Below are 18,669 nucleotides of genomic sequence, written 5' to 3' on the forward strand. Positions count from 1 at the left end.
ACTAGTTCTGTTATCTATGAGAATGAGGCAGTCAAACAAAAGTCGAAGGACATAAAGTGCTGCACCTTCAATAACCGTTTCACTACATGGCCATGCAGCAATACAAATGGGAGTGTCTTGTCTGCGGAGTACTGAACAGTGACTTTGGCTAATCATCTAAAATGCATAAGAGGTTAGCTTCCCCACCACCCTACCATTCTAAATGCTTAAGATGATGAAAAATGTCTGCTTTTCACATAACATATTTTAATTTAAAAGTACAAGATGCCTAACAGTACAATACAGTAAATCATTAAATATAATCTGGTAACATTTAAATACAGATTTGCTTTAAAGCCCCACTAAACCCTGCCAGTGACTGCTTCCTAATACTATGGTGAGACTGCGAAATGTCTTTTTTATGGAAAACATAAAAAAAAATGGGACTACAGACCACACAACTGTGGAAATGCCCATTTGGGAGCATACCAGACTGCTGTAGTGCATTACATGCAGCACCCCAAGCTCCCATTCACCTGCATTAAGATGGACACAGGAGACAGATCACTGCAAGCTACCTGGAAATGGCGATCACTACAAAGGTCTGATGTGCTCCAACTAGTCCCTTCCAGTGTTGTGCCCTCTGCATTCCCGATTTTTATTGATTTAAAATGATACCCAGCAATTAAGATCTGATTACCATTAAGGATGGTCGATGAGATGTAAATACCAAATCAATGCAGGATTATATATGCCAATTTATGCAGCCTGAAATGGGCCAACTGAATACCACCATAATGGGATTGGATTGTTTATTTTCAAGGTGAATACATTTCTATAATCCAGCTTCAACTCAGATTAGCATTTCATTGACCACCCCTTACCATAGCAAGGAATGGAGGGCAAACAAAGTCAGCAATTTTGCAGCAGGGACTTACTAGGGCTTTAAAAAGTGACAGTGACTCATGTTGATCAGGCCTGCATAGGGCTCTCAATGGGTGTCCAAGATGCATTCCAAAGTCTTTCAAAAACAGTGTTGGAGGATTACATCATATCCATGTTATCCTTCTTCAAAGTTTTCTTTATCTTCCACAAAGTAGTAAGTCCACTTCAAGGCTAATCCCCATGACTAGATTGCCCACAAAGACAGAAAGCAGTTCATGTCACAGATAGTAAATTGGCTCTGTGCAGTCCAAGAGGTGTTTATAATGACAGCCGTGAGAACGATCCTTTGATGTGTTCCCAGTTGTTATATAAAGCATAAAAACTTGTGAGAGCCAAACCAGCAAGTCCACCACGTGCCACTCCTCGTAATCCAGCTGTGGGAAGAAAATAGATTAAATTATTCAAACTGATCAAAATGTGGATTCCCACAAAACCACTAACATAGGCAGTACAACTCAGCAAATGCATACCCTTTACAAAGAGGGCCCTTTTTATACTGGCACATATTTTGCGGCATTTTACCGCACTGCTACCACAGGGCAATCAAAGTCAATGAGTACTTTCATATTACTTGCAGTGCGGCGGAAGTGCTCAATTTGACGCACTTCCATAACTACGTTGACGCGTGTATCTGCGTTGACACGCGGTGGACTGGAAGTCATGCAAGTCTATGGCAACGCAGGGATTTTAAAAAAAAATGTTGGCGGTGACGCACCAATGTTGCATTTTACATTACACTTCTGTGCACCCGAAACAGGAAGTGACCGCAAGCACGTGTCACTTTCAGTTTGGCCGGATGCCAGAAGGGAAATACTGCATAGTAACGCGGCATTCCCTGAAGGCCTGTTTTTTATGGCGCGGCCACTACGCTGACGCCAATACGCAGCCGGCCTGAAGCATTCTCGTCAGTGCAAGAACACAGTTTTCATTGATGTTGTTACATAATCACACAGGCTTGAACTCGGCTGAGGTGATCTTTGTCTGCCACAGCTGACTAACCAGTGCATATACACACAGCTGCCTGCTTAGCAATCCCCTGAGCACTGCATGCTCGCATTGTTCTTCATTCCCCCAGTAAACTGCTCCATCTCAGGGTGGCCACTAATGATCCAATCTTTTTCATCCAATCTTACCAAATCTATGTAGTAGAAGAGTAAACTGATGGAATATATTAATTGGATACTATAGGCAGTTCCCTTATATTAGATAGAAATGGTAAGATTGGATGAAAAAGATTGGATCATTAGTGGCCACCATTAGTCCTTCTGCCACAATATTCCCAACAACAAGCCCTTGTTGGCACTCTTCAGGGGTACACGTTTTGAAATAGACTGGAGGATGGTGTGGGAAGCCTCTATACCTATTTCCCAGAAAATAAAAAAAAAGTGTCAAATTTTTGCTCCAAAAGATGTGCTAGGGATTATTTTCAGGGGATGTCGTATTTCTATCCGGAAGTGTCTCTCAGCAGAACATTTCCTGTTACTTTGTACTGTGCGTCGTCCTGCCTTCCCCACTGTGCCGCCTCTTTCTCTGCTGCTTCCGAAAGTATGCCCCTGTACTGATCAGGCACCTGCCCTATCATTCTTGCACACAGCTGATAACCTTGCTGTGTGCTGGGATGACAAGCCTGGTGCCCGATCGGCACTGCTCTATGTCCCCGCTCACTGGCTTCCTCTTCCTCCTCTTTAGCTACCACTAGGGCTTATTTTCAGGGAAATACTATAAAGTAGAATCCCTTTATAGTAAACTCCAAGGGACCAGGAAAAGTAGTTTATATAATGTATGACCAATTCTGATGTAGTAAACAGAAGCCTTTCCTGGGACCTATGACCAATTCTGATATAGTAAACGGAAGCCTTTCTTGGGACCTGTTTACTATATCCAGAGGTTTACAGCTACAGTTTATAGCAGAATTTACTATAACGAGATTCTACTGTAAGTATCCAGAGGGTTCCCTCTAAAGGCCCATACACACGTTGGATTTTCCCGGACGGGTCGTTTGAACGTCCCGTCGTTCAGGAAAATCCGATGTGTGTATGGGCCTTAAGGCAAGTTTTTTTTTTTCTGTTTTTACTTTGACGCCTCAGGTACATTTTAATGCTAACAAACCTTAAGTGTTTTTTTTTTTTTTTTATCTTACAAGATATTAAAATAGAAAACCCCACTTCGTAATGTAAAATGATTGCCAGACATTCCAGGGTACAGAATTATATTTAAACACTTTCTGTAGTAGGTCAAGTAGAATATTATCTGGTTTGTTCCCCTTTACAGCTGCTCAGCTGTACTTTTCACTTAAAGGCAACACCCAGCCTGGATATTTATCACATGCTGACATAGCTAAAAAGTTCCTATGTTTGGTGATAAGCCATGTCTAGAAAGCCTTGGTTATGGCTGTCCTTATCACTGGAACAAGGAGCAGTGTGTGCAATATACAGCTGTCTACGTGCAATCATATTTTGTGTTCATGCTGAGTAGACAGCAGCTGCAGCAGCTATGAAAGCAATGAAAAAAAATGAAGTGACCATAAAACAATCACCAGTTATCTGAACTGAGTAACTTCTGCCTATAAAAAACTTACAACTAAAGGGGCCCATACACTCAGCCGATTTTTGGACGATCTATCAAAATCAATCGATTTGCAATCGACCGATTTCAATCGATCTGGCAGGCTGGAAAATCTAGGTCGATCTGTTGAGATTGCTTATCATTTTGCATTGGCCCTAATGGAAATCTGATGGCAAAAAAATGCCATCAGATCGATTTTCAATAGATTTCAAACTGAAATCTGTTGGAAATCTGTTCCTAAACACATCAGATAGATCAGAAATCTATCTGATGATCTATCTGCTGCTAATCTAACAAGTGTATGGCCACCTTAAATGTATGCGTTCCCTTTACATGTACTATGCCCTGGTATACAGGAAATAGATGGACAGCATTGCATTGCTTCACATCAGCTGTTCTCCGGTGATGGCCGACAACATGCACCAGTGCTGCTATTGTAATTATTATTATTTATTGTATTTATAAAGCGCCTATGGTATTCAAGGCAGGGGGATGTGCTAAACAGAATCAAATAATGTACTACAGCACTGAATATCATGTGACCTGCAGCAGATCCACCTGGTGAGGATATGAGCGTCAGTGAGTGTATCACTGTCCAAGGCCACTTGTGCATATAATAAGCACCTGTGCTAACACAGCCCAGCAATTTACACATGAACATTTCACAATCAATTTCTACAGTTCTCTGCTGTATCCAATAAGGCTATCCTACCTAATAAAAAGGCAAGTGTCCTGGCGTCCCATGTCCATCCGTCAGTGCTTTTTGTGCACTGCGCATGTGAAGGGACGCAGAGACACTGCTGAGAGCCAAAGGAGGACGAGGCCAAAAGGGGTGGGTGTGTGTGCGTCGCACGCAACGGGTGCGCGGTGCATTAGGGACAGACCTAACCCGTTTTTAAACAGGCTAAGTCACTAGTGTATCTGTAATTATTGCCAGGCAAATGTACCTGCATGCCATTTTTAATAGATTACACATTCAGACAGATGAGAACATTAAATTAAAAAAGATGATCAAAAACTATGGTGGGGGGTAGGGAAAAGGGGACTGGGTGATCTCTGACAGCCACAGTTTTGCGCTACATTGAAGAGACACTGAAGTGTCAGAAAAATCATTTTTTTAATTTAAAAAGTGTGAATGGAAACCGCATTTAATGAGATACTTACCCATGGAGAGGGAAGGCTCTGAGTCCTATAGAGCCTTCCGGCTCCTCTCCTGATCCCGTCGTTCCGGTGCTGGCTCACCCGGTAGCAGTATTTGACTAAATCAGTCAAATACTGCTTTACCCAGCCGAAGGAGGCTTCAGAAGTCTTCAGGGAGCCTGAGCGCTCCTGAAGAAGGGCGGCCCTGTACAGCGCCTGCGCAAGCACGCTCTCCACGCTCACGCCTGTGCAGTATGATGAAGCTGCACGTCTTTGGGAGGACACTGCTCCCGAGGACTTCCAAATAACCTTTCGGCGGGTGATTGAAATGGGGGGGGAGGGGGGGGAGCCAGCACAGGATAGAGAGCACCGAGAGAGGAGACAGAAGGCTCTATACAACCCAGAGGCTTCCCTCTCCTTAGGTATTTGCTTCATTTTTTTTTTTTATTTTTTTTTTTTGTAAATGCAATTCCCATTCACCTTAACATGCTAGCCCTAACTAAACAGCCGCATCCCCGCCGCTAAAATCTAACTAAATCCCCCCCAACTCCCCCCTCCCTCTCCCCCGCAAAATCCACGACTGTCTTGGTCGTGGATTTTGCTGCTATAGGAGGAAGAGCTATTATCCGCAGCTCTGCCTCCATTCGCATCTATCAGCAGCGGATCTCCGCCTCTCCCCCTCAGTGAAGGAAGACAGAGGGGCGGGGGAGAAGCGGCCATCCGGGCTGACAGGCGCGCTGAGAGAAAGAGCTGTGGCTCATAGCTCTGCGTCCCACAGAAGCGCTGCCCGGATTGCCCCCGGGGGGAGTTAGGGGGGGGATTTAGTTAGATTACAGCTGCGGGAATGCGGCAGTTTAGGTAGGGCTAGCATATTAAACATTTTTTAAATAAAAAGTTGATTTTCTTGAGACTTTAGTCTCTTTAAAGTGAACCTAAAGCCATAAAAAAAAAAAAAATGAGATGAACTCACCTGGGGCTTCCCTCAGCCCCCTGCAGCCGATCGGTGCCCTCGCAGCTCCGCTCCGATGCCTCTGGACCCGCGGGCGACGACTTCCGGTTTCGCCGTCAGACAGGCATAGGAACGCGAGTGATTGTTCGCGTTCCCAGCCTGTATATTGCCCCCTATGCTGCTAAGGAGCCGCAATAGCAGCATAGGGGGCGATATACAGGCTGGGAATGCAAACAATCACTCGCGTTCCGGTTTCGCCGTCACCGGCCGACAGGCATGGGAAGTCGGCGGGTCCAGAGGCATCGGAGCGGAGCTGCGAGGGCACCGATCGGCTGCAGGGGGCTGAAGGAAGCCCCAGGTGAGTTCATCTCTTTTTTTTTTTTGACTTAAGGTTATCTTTAAGCACCACAGAAGATTCTCAATTGTTGCATCTGATTAACATTTCATCAAATTTCTGTTCTTAAATAACAATGCAAGGAGTTGACCCAAGTAAACTATATCAGGGACAGATTGTTCATGTTACCTGATTTATGAAAGATAAAATTGAATGATCTTAGTTTATGATCACCTTGATGTACACCGATTGCATTTTTTATTCTATCGAGGGCATTTATAGCCACTAGATTCAGGTAAACATGCTGTAAGTAAGAGCTAAATGAAAATGTTCCAAGCGACAAATATTTTAAACATGTGAGCCATTTGAGTTGCAATAAAGTGTTTGCATACTCGGCACATTCCCGTTGTACCACAGAGGCCCTTCACCTACATATGACAGGTTTGTTAACTGGTATCTACCTTGGTATGCAACCATAAAAAAAACCTGTGCCCTGCCTTATTCAACAAATAGGAAACCTTTCATTGCAATAGAAAAACATTTTTTCATAATGCCAGGTTTTAAAGCACTGAACAATAAATGAGCTGACAAGTGTATCAGCTCTAGGCCTGGGACCCATATGCAGCGGTTTTCTAAGCACTTGTGATTTATAAAGTTCTTGCTAATGTAATTATATAGGTAATTTAAAAGAAAAAAAAAAAAAAAAAAAAAAAACACATCACTCAAGTGGGAACACATCCAATTGTGCATTTTGGGGTGTGTTTTCAGGCATGCATTTTTTGGGAAAGTAGTGTAGTTTGTATCTTTTTTGAACGCTATGTGGAATCGCATATGCCTCCAGAAAACCTAACACCATAGACTATTACATGCATTTTTAACGTTGCAGATTTTCCCCAAGTGTGACCCCTGCCTAACAGAAATTAATATTGCAGCAGTGATTATAATTTGCGGGCCCGTTTCCACTATCGCAAATCTGCATGCGTTTCCTGCATGCAGATTTGCACAGCCAATACAAGTGGATGGGCCTGTTTCCACTTGTCAGTTTTGCTGTGCGTTTTTCTGTGCAGGATTTTTCTGCACGGCAGAGCCCTCAGAATTCGCCTGCATGTGGAATGCAGGCGAATCGCACACAATGTATTTAATAGGGAAATCGCATGCGTGTTCCCCATGCGTTTTTTGCCGCAAATTCGCATAGGTATCAATGTTAACTCACACAGGCAGTGACATGGTTAAAATCGCATATACCCTCACCTATGTGAATTCGCATGCGAATTTGCGGCAAAAAACGCATGTGGAATCGCATTCGCATGCGATTTCATCAGCGGTGGAATCCAGGCGATTCCGCACCGCAATAGTGGAAACGAGCCCTTAGTGCAAATAAGTGTTTCATAACCATAGGTTTTAGTTTAAATGAAATCTATTGGAAAGCTCTCTGGTCTGACACCAGCTCTCTGGTCTGACACAAAAACTGATCCATGTTCTCTAGAACAGAGGCTTAAAAACAATGCTGAGCATTAACTGGAAATTGCCAAACCTCTAGCAATGCAACTCATCACTTCTCACTTCCTTCTGTATAGTAGAAAATAAACAATTGGAGGAAGATTCAGTTCCTTATGTAGCTTACAATATCAGCATGCAGGGAAAACTCACTGACAAAATGAAAAATCCCACCAATGACAACTCCCCCCACTCCATTATTTCCTATGTACTGCTCCGTTTCTTCCCAGCTAAGGCCGTATTTACATAACACCATATGCACAGAAAATTATATGATGCTAGTAATATTCCACTAACAGAATTGGTAGTAGTAATATAGTAAAATCCCTTAATAGTAAACTCCAAGAGACCTGGATAAGTAGTTTACTATACAGCAGCGGTGGCGAACCTATGGCACGCGTAGCATAATTTGCTGGCACGCCACCGCTGCTTATGAACTGGCCGCAGCGCCTACTAGACGCCGTCGCGCCAGTTCATAGCCCGCAGCCCCGCAGTCTCCCGGGAGGCAGACCAGGGCTACGGCAAGATGGCTGCCGAAGCCCTGTACTGGAGACTATTTGTGTCTTCAGTACAGGGCTTCGGCGGCAGCCATCTTCCCGTAGCCCTGCACTCTGCCTGTCAGCGGCAGCGCGGGAGACTCAGCTGCAGAAGATCCGGGGAAGATGCGCACCAGAGCCCAGCCGAGAGGGAAGACTTGTCAGGTGAGTACATTACTTGTTTTTGCAGGTGAAATGCGGCCCGCTGCGTATGTTTTCTGGTGAAATGCGGCCCGCTCCGTTTGCTTTCTGGTGAAATGCGGCCCGCTCCGTTTGCTTTCTGGTGAAATGCGGCCCGCTGCGTTTGCTTTCTGGTGAAATGCGGCCCGCTGCGTTTGCTTTCTGGTGAAATGCGGCCCGCTGCGTTTGCTTTCTGGTGAAATGCGGCCCGCTGCGTATGTTTTCTGGTGAAATGCGGCCCGCTGCGTATGTTTTCTGGTGAAATGCGGCCCGCTGCGTATGTTTTCTGGTGAAATGCGGCCCGCTGCGTATGTTTTCTGGTGAAATGCGGCCCGCTGCGTATGTTTTCTGGTGACATGCGGCCCGCTGCGTTTGTTTTCTGGTGACATGCGGCCCGCTGCGTTTGTTTTCTGGTGACATGCGGCCCGCTGCGTTTGTTTTCTGGTGACATGCGGCCCGCTGCGTTTGTTTTCTGGTGACATGCGGCCCGCTGCGTTTGTTTTCTGGTGACATGCGGCCCGCTGCGTTTGTTTTCTGGTGACATGCGGCCCGCTGCGTTTGTTTTCTGGTGACATGCGGCCCGCTGCGTTTGTTTTCTGGTGACATGCTGCCCGCTGCGTTTGTTTTCTGGTGACATGCGGCCCGCTGCGTTTGTTTTCTGGTGACATGCTGCCCGCTGCGTTTGTTTTCTGGTGACATGCTGCCCGCTGCGTTTGTTTTCTGGTGACATGCTGCCCGCTGCGTTTGTTTTCTGGTGACATGCTGCCCGCTGCGTTTGTTTTCTGGTGACATGCTGCCCGCTGCGTTTGTTTTCTGGTGACATGCTGCCCGCTGCGTTTGTTTTCTGGTGACATGCTGCCCGCTGCGTTTGTTTTCTGGTGACATGCTGCCCGCTGCGTTTGTTTTCTGGTGACATGCTGCCCGCTGCGTTTGTTTTCTGGTGACATGCTGCCCGCTGCGTTTGTTTTCTGGTGACATGCTGCCCGCTGCGTTTGTTTTCTGGTGACATGCTGCCCGCTGCGTTTGTTTTCTGGTGACATGCTGCCCGCTGCGTTTGTTTTCTGGTGACATGCTGCCCGCTGCGTTTGTTTTCTGGTGACATGCTGCCCGCTGCGTTTGTTTTCTGGTGACATGCTGCCCGCTGCGTTTGTTTTCTGGTGAAATGCTGCCCGCTGCGTTTGTTTTCTGGTGAAATGCTGCCCATGATTTTCTGCTGAAAAGTTGCACACATTGCGTTTATTTTCTGGTGTCTGGGGTAACTGTTGCTGCATTTATTATTAAGGGCTCATTCACACCATAGAACGTATGCACGAATGCAATTTCATGCATGCGCTGCCAACGCAGTGATCGCACGGAATGCACATTGTGGTGTGCTAAAGCGTGGACGTCGGCAGCTGTACCCATCGGGGAAACGTATGCTTTGTGCGTTAAAATGTTCCCAGATGTGTTACAACGTAACGCATGGGAACGCACACCTGTAGTGTGAATGGTAACATGGAAGTCTATTGACTTTCATGTTACCATATGAATCTTACATTATGTGCGTTGCGTCAAAACTGACCGCACAGCACAGTGTGAATGAGCCCTTAATGGTCATAGTTAGCTATATTTGCTGCTTTGAGGTTACGGCGAGTATAAATAGCATCATACAGCTTCTGCACACCCATGATGCGAATCCTCGTTTCACCACATCATGGCGGAAACACTGCTTTCTTATGCCTCGCTGTTACATCATTACGCTAGCCCCGCCCATACAATATCATGGCCATGCCCATTTTTCACCGGGGCGCTCTGCGCGCGCCGCAACCCCTTCCCCCATTGGCACTCGGAGATAAATAAGTCGATCTTAGGTCGCAGTTTGGGCACTCTGCCTCTGAAAGGTTAGCCATCACTGCTATACAGTATCATAAGTTTACTATATCAGAATTCATCACATGTATATTTATACAGACACATGGCCTGGACCTGGGGACTGAGTTTACTATAGCCAGAGGTTTACTATATCCAAGTTTACTAGAACGAGATTCTACTGTAGTCTAATAAGATAATTGGTAGCCTGTTGCTCTATACAGAAATGGACATACTGTAAATGGGTAAAAGCTGTGCACTTCCAGACTATTGCCAGACAGCAATGGGAAGCCATCAGCAGTTTCAGAAAAGCACAGTGCAACTTCACAGAGCTTATATGTCACCAGCCAGCGACACTGAAGTCTGATGGTAAGCAGCAGCACATCTATCTGCCAGCAGTGTACACAGCCACAGGTATGGAGGAAAACCTGGACAGCTGATAGCTGCTGGGGCCTCCACACAACACACTTTTGTGCCGAGGATCTGTTAGGTAACAGCCCACCGGGTTGACAGAAATAACATGAACCAAGGGAAAAAACAAAACAAAAGCAGTACACCTCAGTAGGGAGTTGAAGGGAATTGTTGGAAGAGGAACTAATTAAAAAACAAATAAATATACTTACCCGGGGGCCTCCTCCAGCCACAGCTCCATCCCCGCAGGTGGCCCAGGGTCCCCTTCCGGTGCAAGATGCTGACCTCTGCAGGTTGGCAACCACTGAGCGAGAGTGGTCACGCTGACATCATGTGGGTTGTGCGGCGCAGAACAACTACGCAGTACACTCCAGGTGACATCAGCGATACCACGAGCGGCTCTCACATAGGCACAGTGGATGCCGACCTGCGGAGGGTCAGCATCTTGCACCGGAAGGGACCCGGATCACCGGTTGGAAGCAAAACTGCGGAGAGGGCACAGGACGGGTGACGGGCTGGAGGAAGTCCCGGACATGTAGATTTTTTTTAAAGTTATTTCTGCCTCGGACATTCCCTTTAAAGACCCTGCAGTCAGCTACATTTAGGGCTATCAAGAAGATTTCTGTGTCCTAAATGGAAAAAATGAGCCATACCTGGAGATTTGTACAGCATCCCAGTCATTGTGCCCGCTGCTATAGTGTTCAGGTCATCTTCTGCACCTCTGCTCTTCTCTATTATGACCCCAAAGGCACTGTACAATAATGCTGAAACATGAAAGAGCACTTACATTTAAACATTTTGATAATCCTGTAGAATATTTACAAAGTAATTCAATGGCAAAGCTTTAATCAACCACTTTTGCTAAAGTATAAATTGTGCAATACCAGCAATTTTGTAATTCCAAAGCCCTTCACTAGTGTCCCTTTATTGAGAATCTGTAAGGGGGGAAAAATTAACCATATAGGGTACTTAACTTGGGACAGACTTGGGGATCAGCGCTGACAAAGCCCCCGAAACTTCGGGCAAAAAGCTTGTTTGCAAGCGTTGTAGGGGCTTCAGTGCACAATAATATTTACCAAGGCTTGCTCCTGCACTGCCACATTTCTCCTTGGACTGCCAGAAATGGAGCCAGATCTGATCCAGATCGGGCTCAGCTATTTCCGCTGGAGCCCTAGGGGAAGCTTGTACTGTGCAGGAGTGAGGATTGATAAATATTGCTGCATGCTGTTTGGGGGCTGCTAGCGCTGGATCCCTGAGGCTGAATTGGACAGGGGAAGCTTCATTAGGATCCCAAGTACCCCCCCCCCCCCCAAGCAGATTCTTCTTTACATGATCCCTTCAAAGCAAACTTTATGTTTGGATACTTACCTTCTCTTTTGGATCCTCCAGAGGCTTTCCCTGGCCTCCTCCGCCAGACCATTTCATCACCGAGACTCCCGAAAATCGGGGCAGCACTGGGCAGAAAAAAACTGAGCCCGATCAGGTCAGAGCTACTGCGCAGGCACAGATAGCTTTTGAATGTGCAGTAGAACTAACCCGATTGGACTTGGCTTTTACCACTGAAGCTCGAGCAGGTCCTTGCTACTGAGCATGCCTGAGCCGTTGGCCAGCCGTGGAATGCAGCACTAGAATGGCTCAGTGGAGGGGGTTGGGAGAAGCCTAGAGGACCCAGAGGCTTCCCTCTCCTGAGGAGAGTACCCATTTGGAGCACTTTTGTTCCCTACAGGAAAGTGGAGGGTGAAAGGAGAATGGTGTCCTCATGGGTGGAGGGTGAGTAGCTAAACAAAAAGAAACTGGCTGGGGAACGGTCGGGGCTCAACATTCCTATTTCCCTTGTGCAGCATGGGTGGATGGGTGCAGAGGAATGAAGAACACACACACTGAACTGCCACCTGAAATGATCACAGAAGAGTTGCTCAGTTAGCCTACACAACTCTTAACCCCCCCAAAAAAATGATTTTTAGTACAATGCAGTATGCAGCACAGGTTACTATATACCAGAACAGTCATGTGCCAGTCTGCCATTTTCTTAGAATGATGAAAGTGTAAAATATGTGCCTCTCAGCCAGCTGCCATGAATTAGTGTAGTGTCCGCTCTGATGATCCACTGTGGTCCGGCTGCAGTCCGGGGCAGATGTGTTATCCCCACAGGCTATATGGAGAATGCATCTGCACTCAAAGCTGTGGAGTCGGAGTTGAAGTCGAAAAAATTTCGGGTACCTAGAGTTGGGGTCAGTGATTTCACAAACTGAGGAGTCTGAGTCGGCAGTCGGATGATTTTGTACAAAATCCACAGCCCTGGTAAATATTAGACTAAGGAGTCGGAGCCATTTTGGATACCCGGAGTTGGAGGTTTCATAAACTTCAGTGTGAGTTGAGTTGGAAGATTTTTGTACCGACTCCACAGCCCTGCACTTTTGGGATTATCGTGGACAGAAATGTGCTTACTGCAACCAAATCCATTGCAGAGCGACAAGTGTGAACGACCACTACATATAAAATAAGAGCTGTTCACTGTCAGTTTTGTGGAGAACGGACCAAAAAAAATAAATTTGTTCTCTGCTCAAGTGGGAACACATCCTAATGAACAAAGGTGTAGAGCAGAACAGAAGAGGATTGCTTTTTTTCTTCTCAACGCATTGTACTTTTTGCTTAAAAGCAGGCCTGTATGTGCATGGTTTCCAATTCATGTATAGATCTGCAGCTACCGCATTGATCCTGGGAGTTTTTCTAGAAAGTTTGACAGTACAGAGACTATTAACTCTTCCTTAGAGGCAGCTCCTTATCTAAATCGATACTTGTGCAGAAGTATGAAAGTGTTGGTGTTTAAATTCAGAAGAGCTTTTCAAATTCACCCGAATGCCACACTTCCTCACCCTGTCTGCAGGTTCAAGGCTGAATGGTGCTGAAGAGTTTACTCACTTCTCAGTGCATTTAATTGCGAGAAAGTATCGGAATCATGTGAAACACACTGTGACGTGCAAGTGACTCTTGCAGGTTCACTGCTGAATGGTGCTTAAGGCCTCTTGCACACTGCATGCATTTCCGATTCAGATTCCGCTTTTTAATCGGTTTTTACATCCGATTCTGATTCAGATTTTTAATCTTTACTGCATGCTGCGTTTTTTGATCCGTTTTTCTGTTGAATGTATTCAGGGAAAATCGGAATCAAAAATCGGAATCAGAATCGGAAAACGGATTTGCAGTGTGCAGGGAGCCTAAGTGTGGTGTTCAGGTGAATTTAAAAACAATGTTCTGAATTCAAACATAACACGAGCATGTATAATAATTGGGTTCCTAGACTGAGAGAATCTGTCATTAGAAAGTTACCTACCTTCACAAAACATGACATTTCTTGTCACCCAAAGCTTCAAAGTGATTGGAGCTTCACATTTCTTTAAGGTGAATGCAGTAAGATGAAAGTACAGCGATTGCTGCCACAATCAAATTGCACCTTTATAAATCAATCTACTTGCGAAGAAAGAAGTTACAATCTGCAATCAGATCACCACGTCTTATAAGTATTTATGCTTGTTGGCCCATTTTATATAGAACAGGTCACAGGCCACCCACTTGAGTGAGGATACTAACACAGAGTAATTTCTAGAGAAAACTATCTGTTAAAAATTGGATGTAAAGTGTGAGATGCTGGCTCTGGTGTTGGAAAGACCTTTGGCACTAGAACAGAAAACAGTGTTGTAATGAAAGCCTTAACCAAACACAGCTGGTGATATGACCACAGCATGTCCTAGGGCAGTCATGAGAGCATCACACTGGGTCATGCAGGGCAAAGGTTTAAATAAAGCCATCCCAGTGCAAACAGACAAATCCAGGTTATACTTACTAATGTTCTCCTACCTAATGCAAGAAACATAAAAGATGTATGCTTCCAAACTAGCAATAAACAAACAAGTGTTCAGCGCACTCTCAAGGAAGCATGCCGTCACCTAATACTAGTGCCACACTACCAGAACGGAGAGTGTGGCAGCCAGTATAGAGTGGCGACGCCTTTATCTTCCAGCGGTGTAACACAGTCCCAGGCACAGGGCGGCACTGGACAGCTGACTACCGCTGGCACAATGCACAAGCTTAGGATTAGAACACTTACCTAAAGACCCCAGAGTGTTGGCCCACATTGCACCTTGCCTGGTGACCATGTTTAGAATTCTAAACAGAAAAACAGGATAAAAAAAACACAACCATTTAGAATGAACCTTTTACTTTCTCACACACCCTACAGCAAGCTCACATTCTGAAACCCAAGACTTTAGTCCAGCTGGTTTGCAGTATCCATGTAAAAACATGTACTTCCTGTTTTGCCACAAGAACAACTAAAATCGCTAGGCATAGGGTGACTAGGAGCAGCACACAGAAGGTAAGCGGAGGAAGGAGGCAGCCAGAGCAGCTCAGTAAGGCTAGACCTGTGTAACTTTACAGATAAGTAGAGGAGACAGATAATTCTATTCCACTTAGTTCACAACCGCACTCTTTTTGAATTCACTCTGCATTAAAGGGAAGGTCCAAGCAAAAAAAAAAAAAATGAGTTTCACTTACCTGGGGCTTCTACCAGCCCCATGTAGCCATCTTGTGCCCTCGTAGTCACTCACTGCTGCTCCAGTCCCCCGCTGGCAGCTTTCTGACCTCGGAGGTCAGGGCCGCATTGCATACATTTTTACGCATTCCAGCTAGTGCAGGAACAAAAATGTATGCGTTGCACCACTAACGCGTAAAAATGTATGCAATGCGGCCCTGACCTCCGAGGTCAGAAAGCTGCCAGTGGGGGACTGGAGCAGCAGTGAGTGACTATGAGGGCACAGGATGGCTACATGGGGCTGGTAGAAGCCCCAGGTAAGTGAAACTTTTTTTTTTTTTGCTTGGACCTTCCCTTTAACCACTTCCCGACCGCCTAACGCACAGGGGCGGCCGGGAAGTGGAGCCCTGAAGGACCGGCTCACCCACAGAGGCGGCGGTCCTTCTAAGGGCATGGGCGGAGCGATCGCGTCATCCGTGACGCGATCCTCCGCCGGCGCCTGTCACCGCTCGCCCGCCGGCTATACGGAAGCGCAGGCGGGATGTTAACCCCGCGATCGCCGCATACAAAGTGTATAATACACTTTGTAATGTTTACAAAGTGTATTATACAGGCTGCCTCCTGCCCTGGTGGTCCCAGTGTCCGAGGGACCACCAGGGCAGGCTGCAGCCACCCTAGTCTGCACCCAAGCACACTGATTTCTCCCCCCCCTGCCCCAGATCGCCCACAGCACCCATCAGACCCCCCCCCTGCCCACCACCCAGACCCCTGTTTGCACCCAATCACCCCCCTAATCACCCATCAATCACTCCCTGTCACTATCTGTCAACGCTATTTTTTTTTTATCCCCCCCCCCTGCTCCCTGCCCCCTCCTGATCACCCCCCACCCCTCAGATTCTCCCCAGACCCCCCCCCCCCAGACCACCCCCCCTGTTTACTGTATGCATCTATCCCCCTGATCACCCGTCAATCACCCCCTGTCACTGCCACCCATCAATCAGCCCCTAACCTGCCCCTTGCGGGCAAACTGATCACCCCCCCACACCAATAGATCGCCCGCAGATCCGACATCAGATCACCTCCCAAATCCATTGTTTACTTCTATTCTCTCCTCTAAACACCCACTAATTACCCATCAATCACCCCCTATCACCACCTGTCACTTTTACCTATCAGATCAGACCCTAATCTGCCCCTTGCGGGCACCCAATCACCCGCCCACACGCTCAGATTGCCCTCTGACCCCCCCTTATCAATTCACCAGTGCATTAATTACATCTGTTCTTCCCTGTAATAACCCACTGATCACCTGTCAATCACCTGCCAATCACCTATCACCCATCAATCACCTCCTGTCACTGCCACCCAACAATCAGCCCCTAACCTGCCCCTTGCGGGCAAACTGATCACCCCCCCACACCAATAGATCGCCCGCAGATCCGACATCAGATCACCACCCAAGCGCAGTGTTTCCATCTATTCTCTCCTCTAAACACCCACTAATTACCCATCAATCACCCATCAATCACCCCCTATCACCACCTGTCACTGTTACCCATCAGATCAGAACCTAATCTGCCCCTTGCGGGCACCCAATCGCCCGCCTACACGCTCAGATTGCCCTCAGACCCCCCCTTATCAATTCGCCAGTGCAATATTTACATCTGTTCTCCCCTGTAATAACCCACTGATTACCTGTCAATCACCTATCAATCACCCATCAATCACCCCCTGTCACTGCCACCCATCAATCACCCGCTGTCACTGCCACCCATCAATCACCCGCTGTCACTGCCACCCATCAATCAGCCCCTAACTTGCCCCTTGCGGGCAAACTGATCACCCACCCACACCAATAGATCGCCCGCAGATCCGACATCAGATCACCACCCAAGCGCAGTGTTTCCATCTATTCTCTACCCTAAACACCCACTAATTACCCATCAATCACCCCCTGTCACTGCTACCTATCAGATTAGACCCCTATCTGCCCCTAGGGCACTCAATCACCCGCCCACACCCTCAGAATGCCCTCAGACCCCAGCCCTGATCACCTCGCCAGTGCATTGCTTGCATCTATTCCCCCCTCTAATCACACCTTGAGACACCCATCAATCACCTCCTGTCACCCCCTAGCACACCTACCCATCAGATCAGGCCCCAATTTGCCCCGTGTGGGCTCCTGATCACTCGGCCAAACCCTCAGATCCCCCTCAGACCCCCTTCCGATCACCTCCCCAGTGCATTGATTGCATCTATTTTCCCCTCTAACCACCCCCTGAGACACCCATCAATCACCTCCTGTCACCCCCCCCCCCCCCCCCTAGCACTCCTATCCATCAGATCAGGCCCAATACAACCTGTCATCTAAAAGGCCACCCTGCTTATGACCGGTTCCACAAAATTCGCCCCCTCATAGACCACCTGTCATCAAAATTTGCAGATGCTTATACCCCTGAACAGTCATTTTGAGACATTTGGTTTCCAGACTACTCACGGTTTTGGGCCTGTAAAATGCCAGGGCGGTATAGGAACCCCACAAGTGACCCCATTTTAGAAAGAAGACACCCCAAGGTATTCTGTTAGGTGTATGACGAGTTCATAGAAGATTTTATTTTTTGTCAAAAGTTAGCGGAAATTAATTTTTATTGGTTTTTTTTTCACAAAGTGTCATTTTTCACTAACTTGTGACAAAAAATAAAATCTTCTATGAACTCGCCATACACCTAACGGAATACCTTGGGGTGTCTTCTTTCTAAAATGGGGTCACTTGTGGGGTTCCTATACTGCCCTGGCATTTTAGGGGCCCTAAACCGCGAGGAGTAGTCTAGAAAACAAATGCTTCAAAATGACCTGTGAATAGGACGTTGGGCCCCTTAGCGCACCTAGGCTGCAAAAAAGTGTCACACATGTGGTACCGCCGTACTCAGGAAAAGTAGTATAATGTGTTTTGGGGTGTATTTTTACACATACCCATGCTGGGTGGGAGAAATTTCTATGTAAATGGACAATTGTGTGTAAAAAAAAAAAATCAAACAATTGTCATTTACAGAGATATTTCTCCCACTTAGCATGGGTATGTGTAAAAATACACCCCAAAACGCATTATACTACTTCTCCTGAGTACGGCGGTACCACATGTGTGGCACTTTTTTACACCCTAAGTACGCTAAGGGGCCCAAAGTCCAATGAGTACCTTTAGGATTTCACAGGTCATTTTGCGACATTTGGTTTCAAGACTACTCCTCACGGTTTAGGGCCCCTAAAATGCCAGGGCAGTATAGGAACCCCACAAATGACCCCATTCTAGAAAGAAGACACCCAAAGGTATTCCGTACGGAGTATGGTGAGTTCATAGAAGATTTTATTTTTTGTCACAAGTTAGCGGAAAATGACACTTTGTGAAAAAAAACTATTAAAATCAATTTCCGCTAACTTGTGACAAAAAAATAAAAACTTCTATGAACTCACCATACTCCTAACGGAATACCTTTGGGTGTCTTCTTTCTAAAATGGGGTCATTTGTGGGGTTCCTATACTGCCCTGGCATTTTAGGGTCCCTAAACCGTGAGGAGTAGTCTTGAAACAAAAATGACCTGTGAAATCCTAAAGGTACTCATTGGACTTTGGGCCCCTTAGTGCAGTTAGGGTGCAAAAAAGTGCCACACATGTGGTATCGCCGTACTCGGGAGAAGTAGTATAATGTGTTTTGTGGTGTATTTTTACACATACCCATGCTGGGTGGGAGAAATAC

General features: G+C 46.5%; 1 protein-coding gene and 1 non-coding gene across 2 annotated transcripts in view; both read right to left on the reverse strand.

Moving 5' to 3' along the window:
• Positions 1 to 226: 226 nt before the first annotated feature.
• The window catches only part of LOC137536557 (mitochondrial import inner membrane translocase subunit Tim23), a 48,261-nt gene continuing 29,818 nt past the window's right edge, over positions 227 to 18,669 (reverse strand). The window contains exons 5-7 of the mRNA XM_068258797.1: positions 14,493 to 14,551; positions 11,038 to 11,148; positions 227 to 1,298 (exon numbers count right to left, since the gene is read on the reverse strand). Of these exons, the coding sequence (XP_068114898.1) occupies positions 1,183 to 1,298; positions 11,038 to 11,148; positions 14,493 to 14,551 (286 nt within the window). The 3' untranslated portion in view covers positions 227 to 1,182. The remainder of the gene's footprint in view (positions 1,299 to 11,037; positions 11,149 to 14,492; positions 14,552 to 18,669) is intronic.
• LOC137537380 (small nucleolar RNA SNORA74) lies at positions 14,263 to 14,460 on the reverse strand. The gene has a single exon (XR_011024615.1). It is a non-coding gene; the product is annotated as a small nucleolar RNA SNORA74 (small nucleolar RNA).

Source organism: Hyperolius riggenbachi, chromosome 10, assembly GCF_040937935.1.
Source record: "Hyperolius riggenbachi isolate aHypRig1 chromosome 10, aHypRig1.pri, whole genome shotgun sequence".
Lineage (NCBI taxonomy): Eukaryota > Metazoa > Chordata > Amphibia > Anura > Hyperoliidae > Hyperolius > Hyperolius riggenbachi.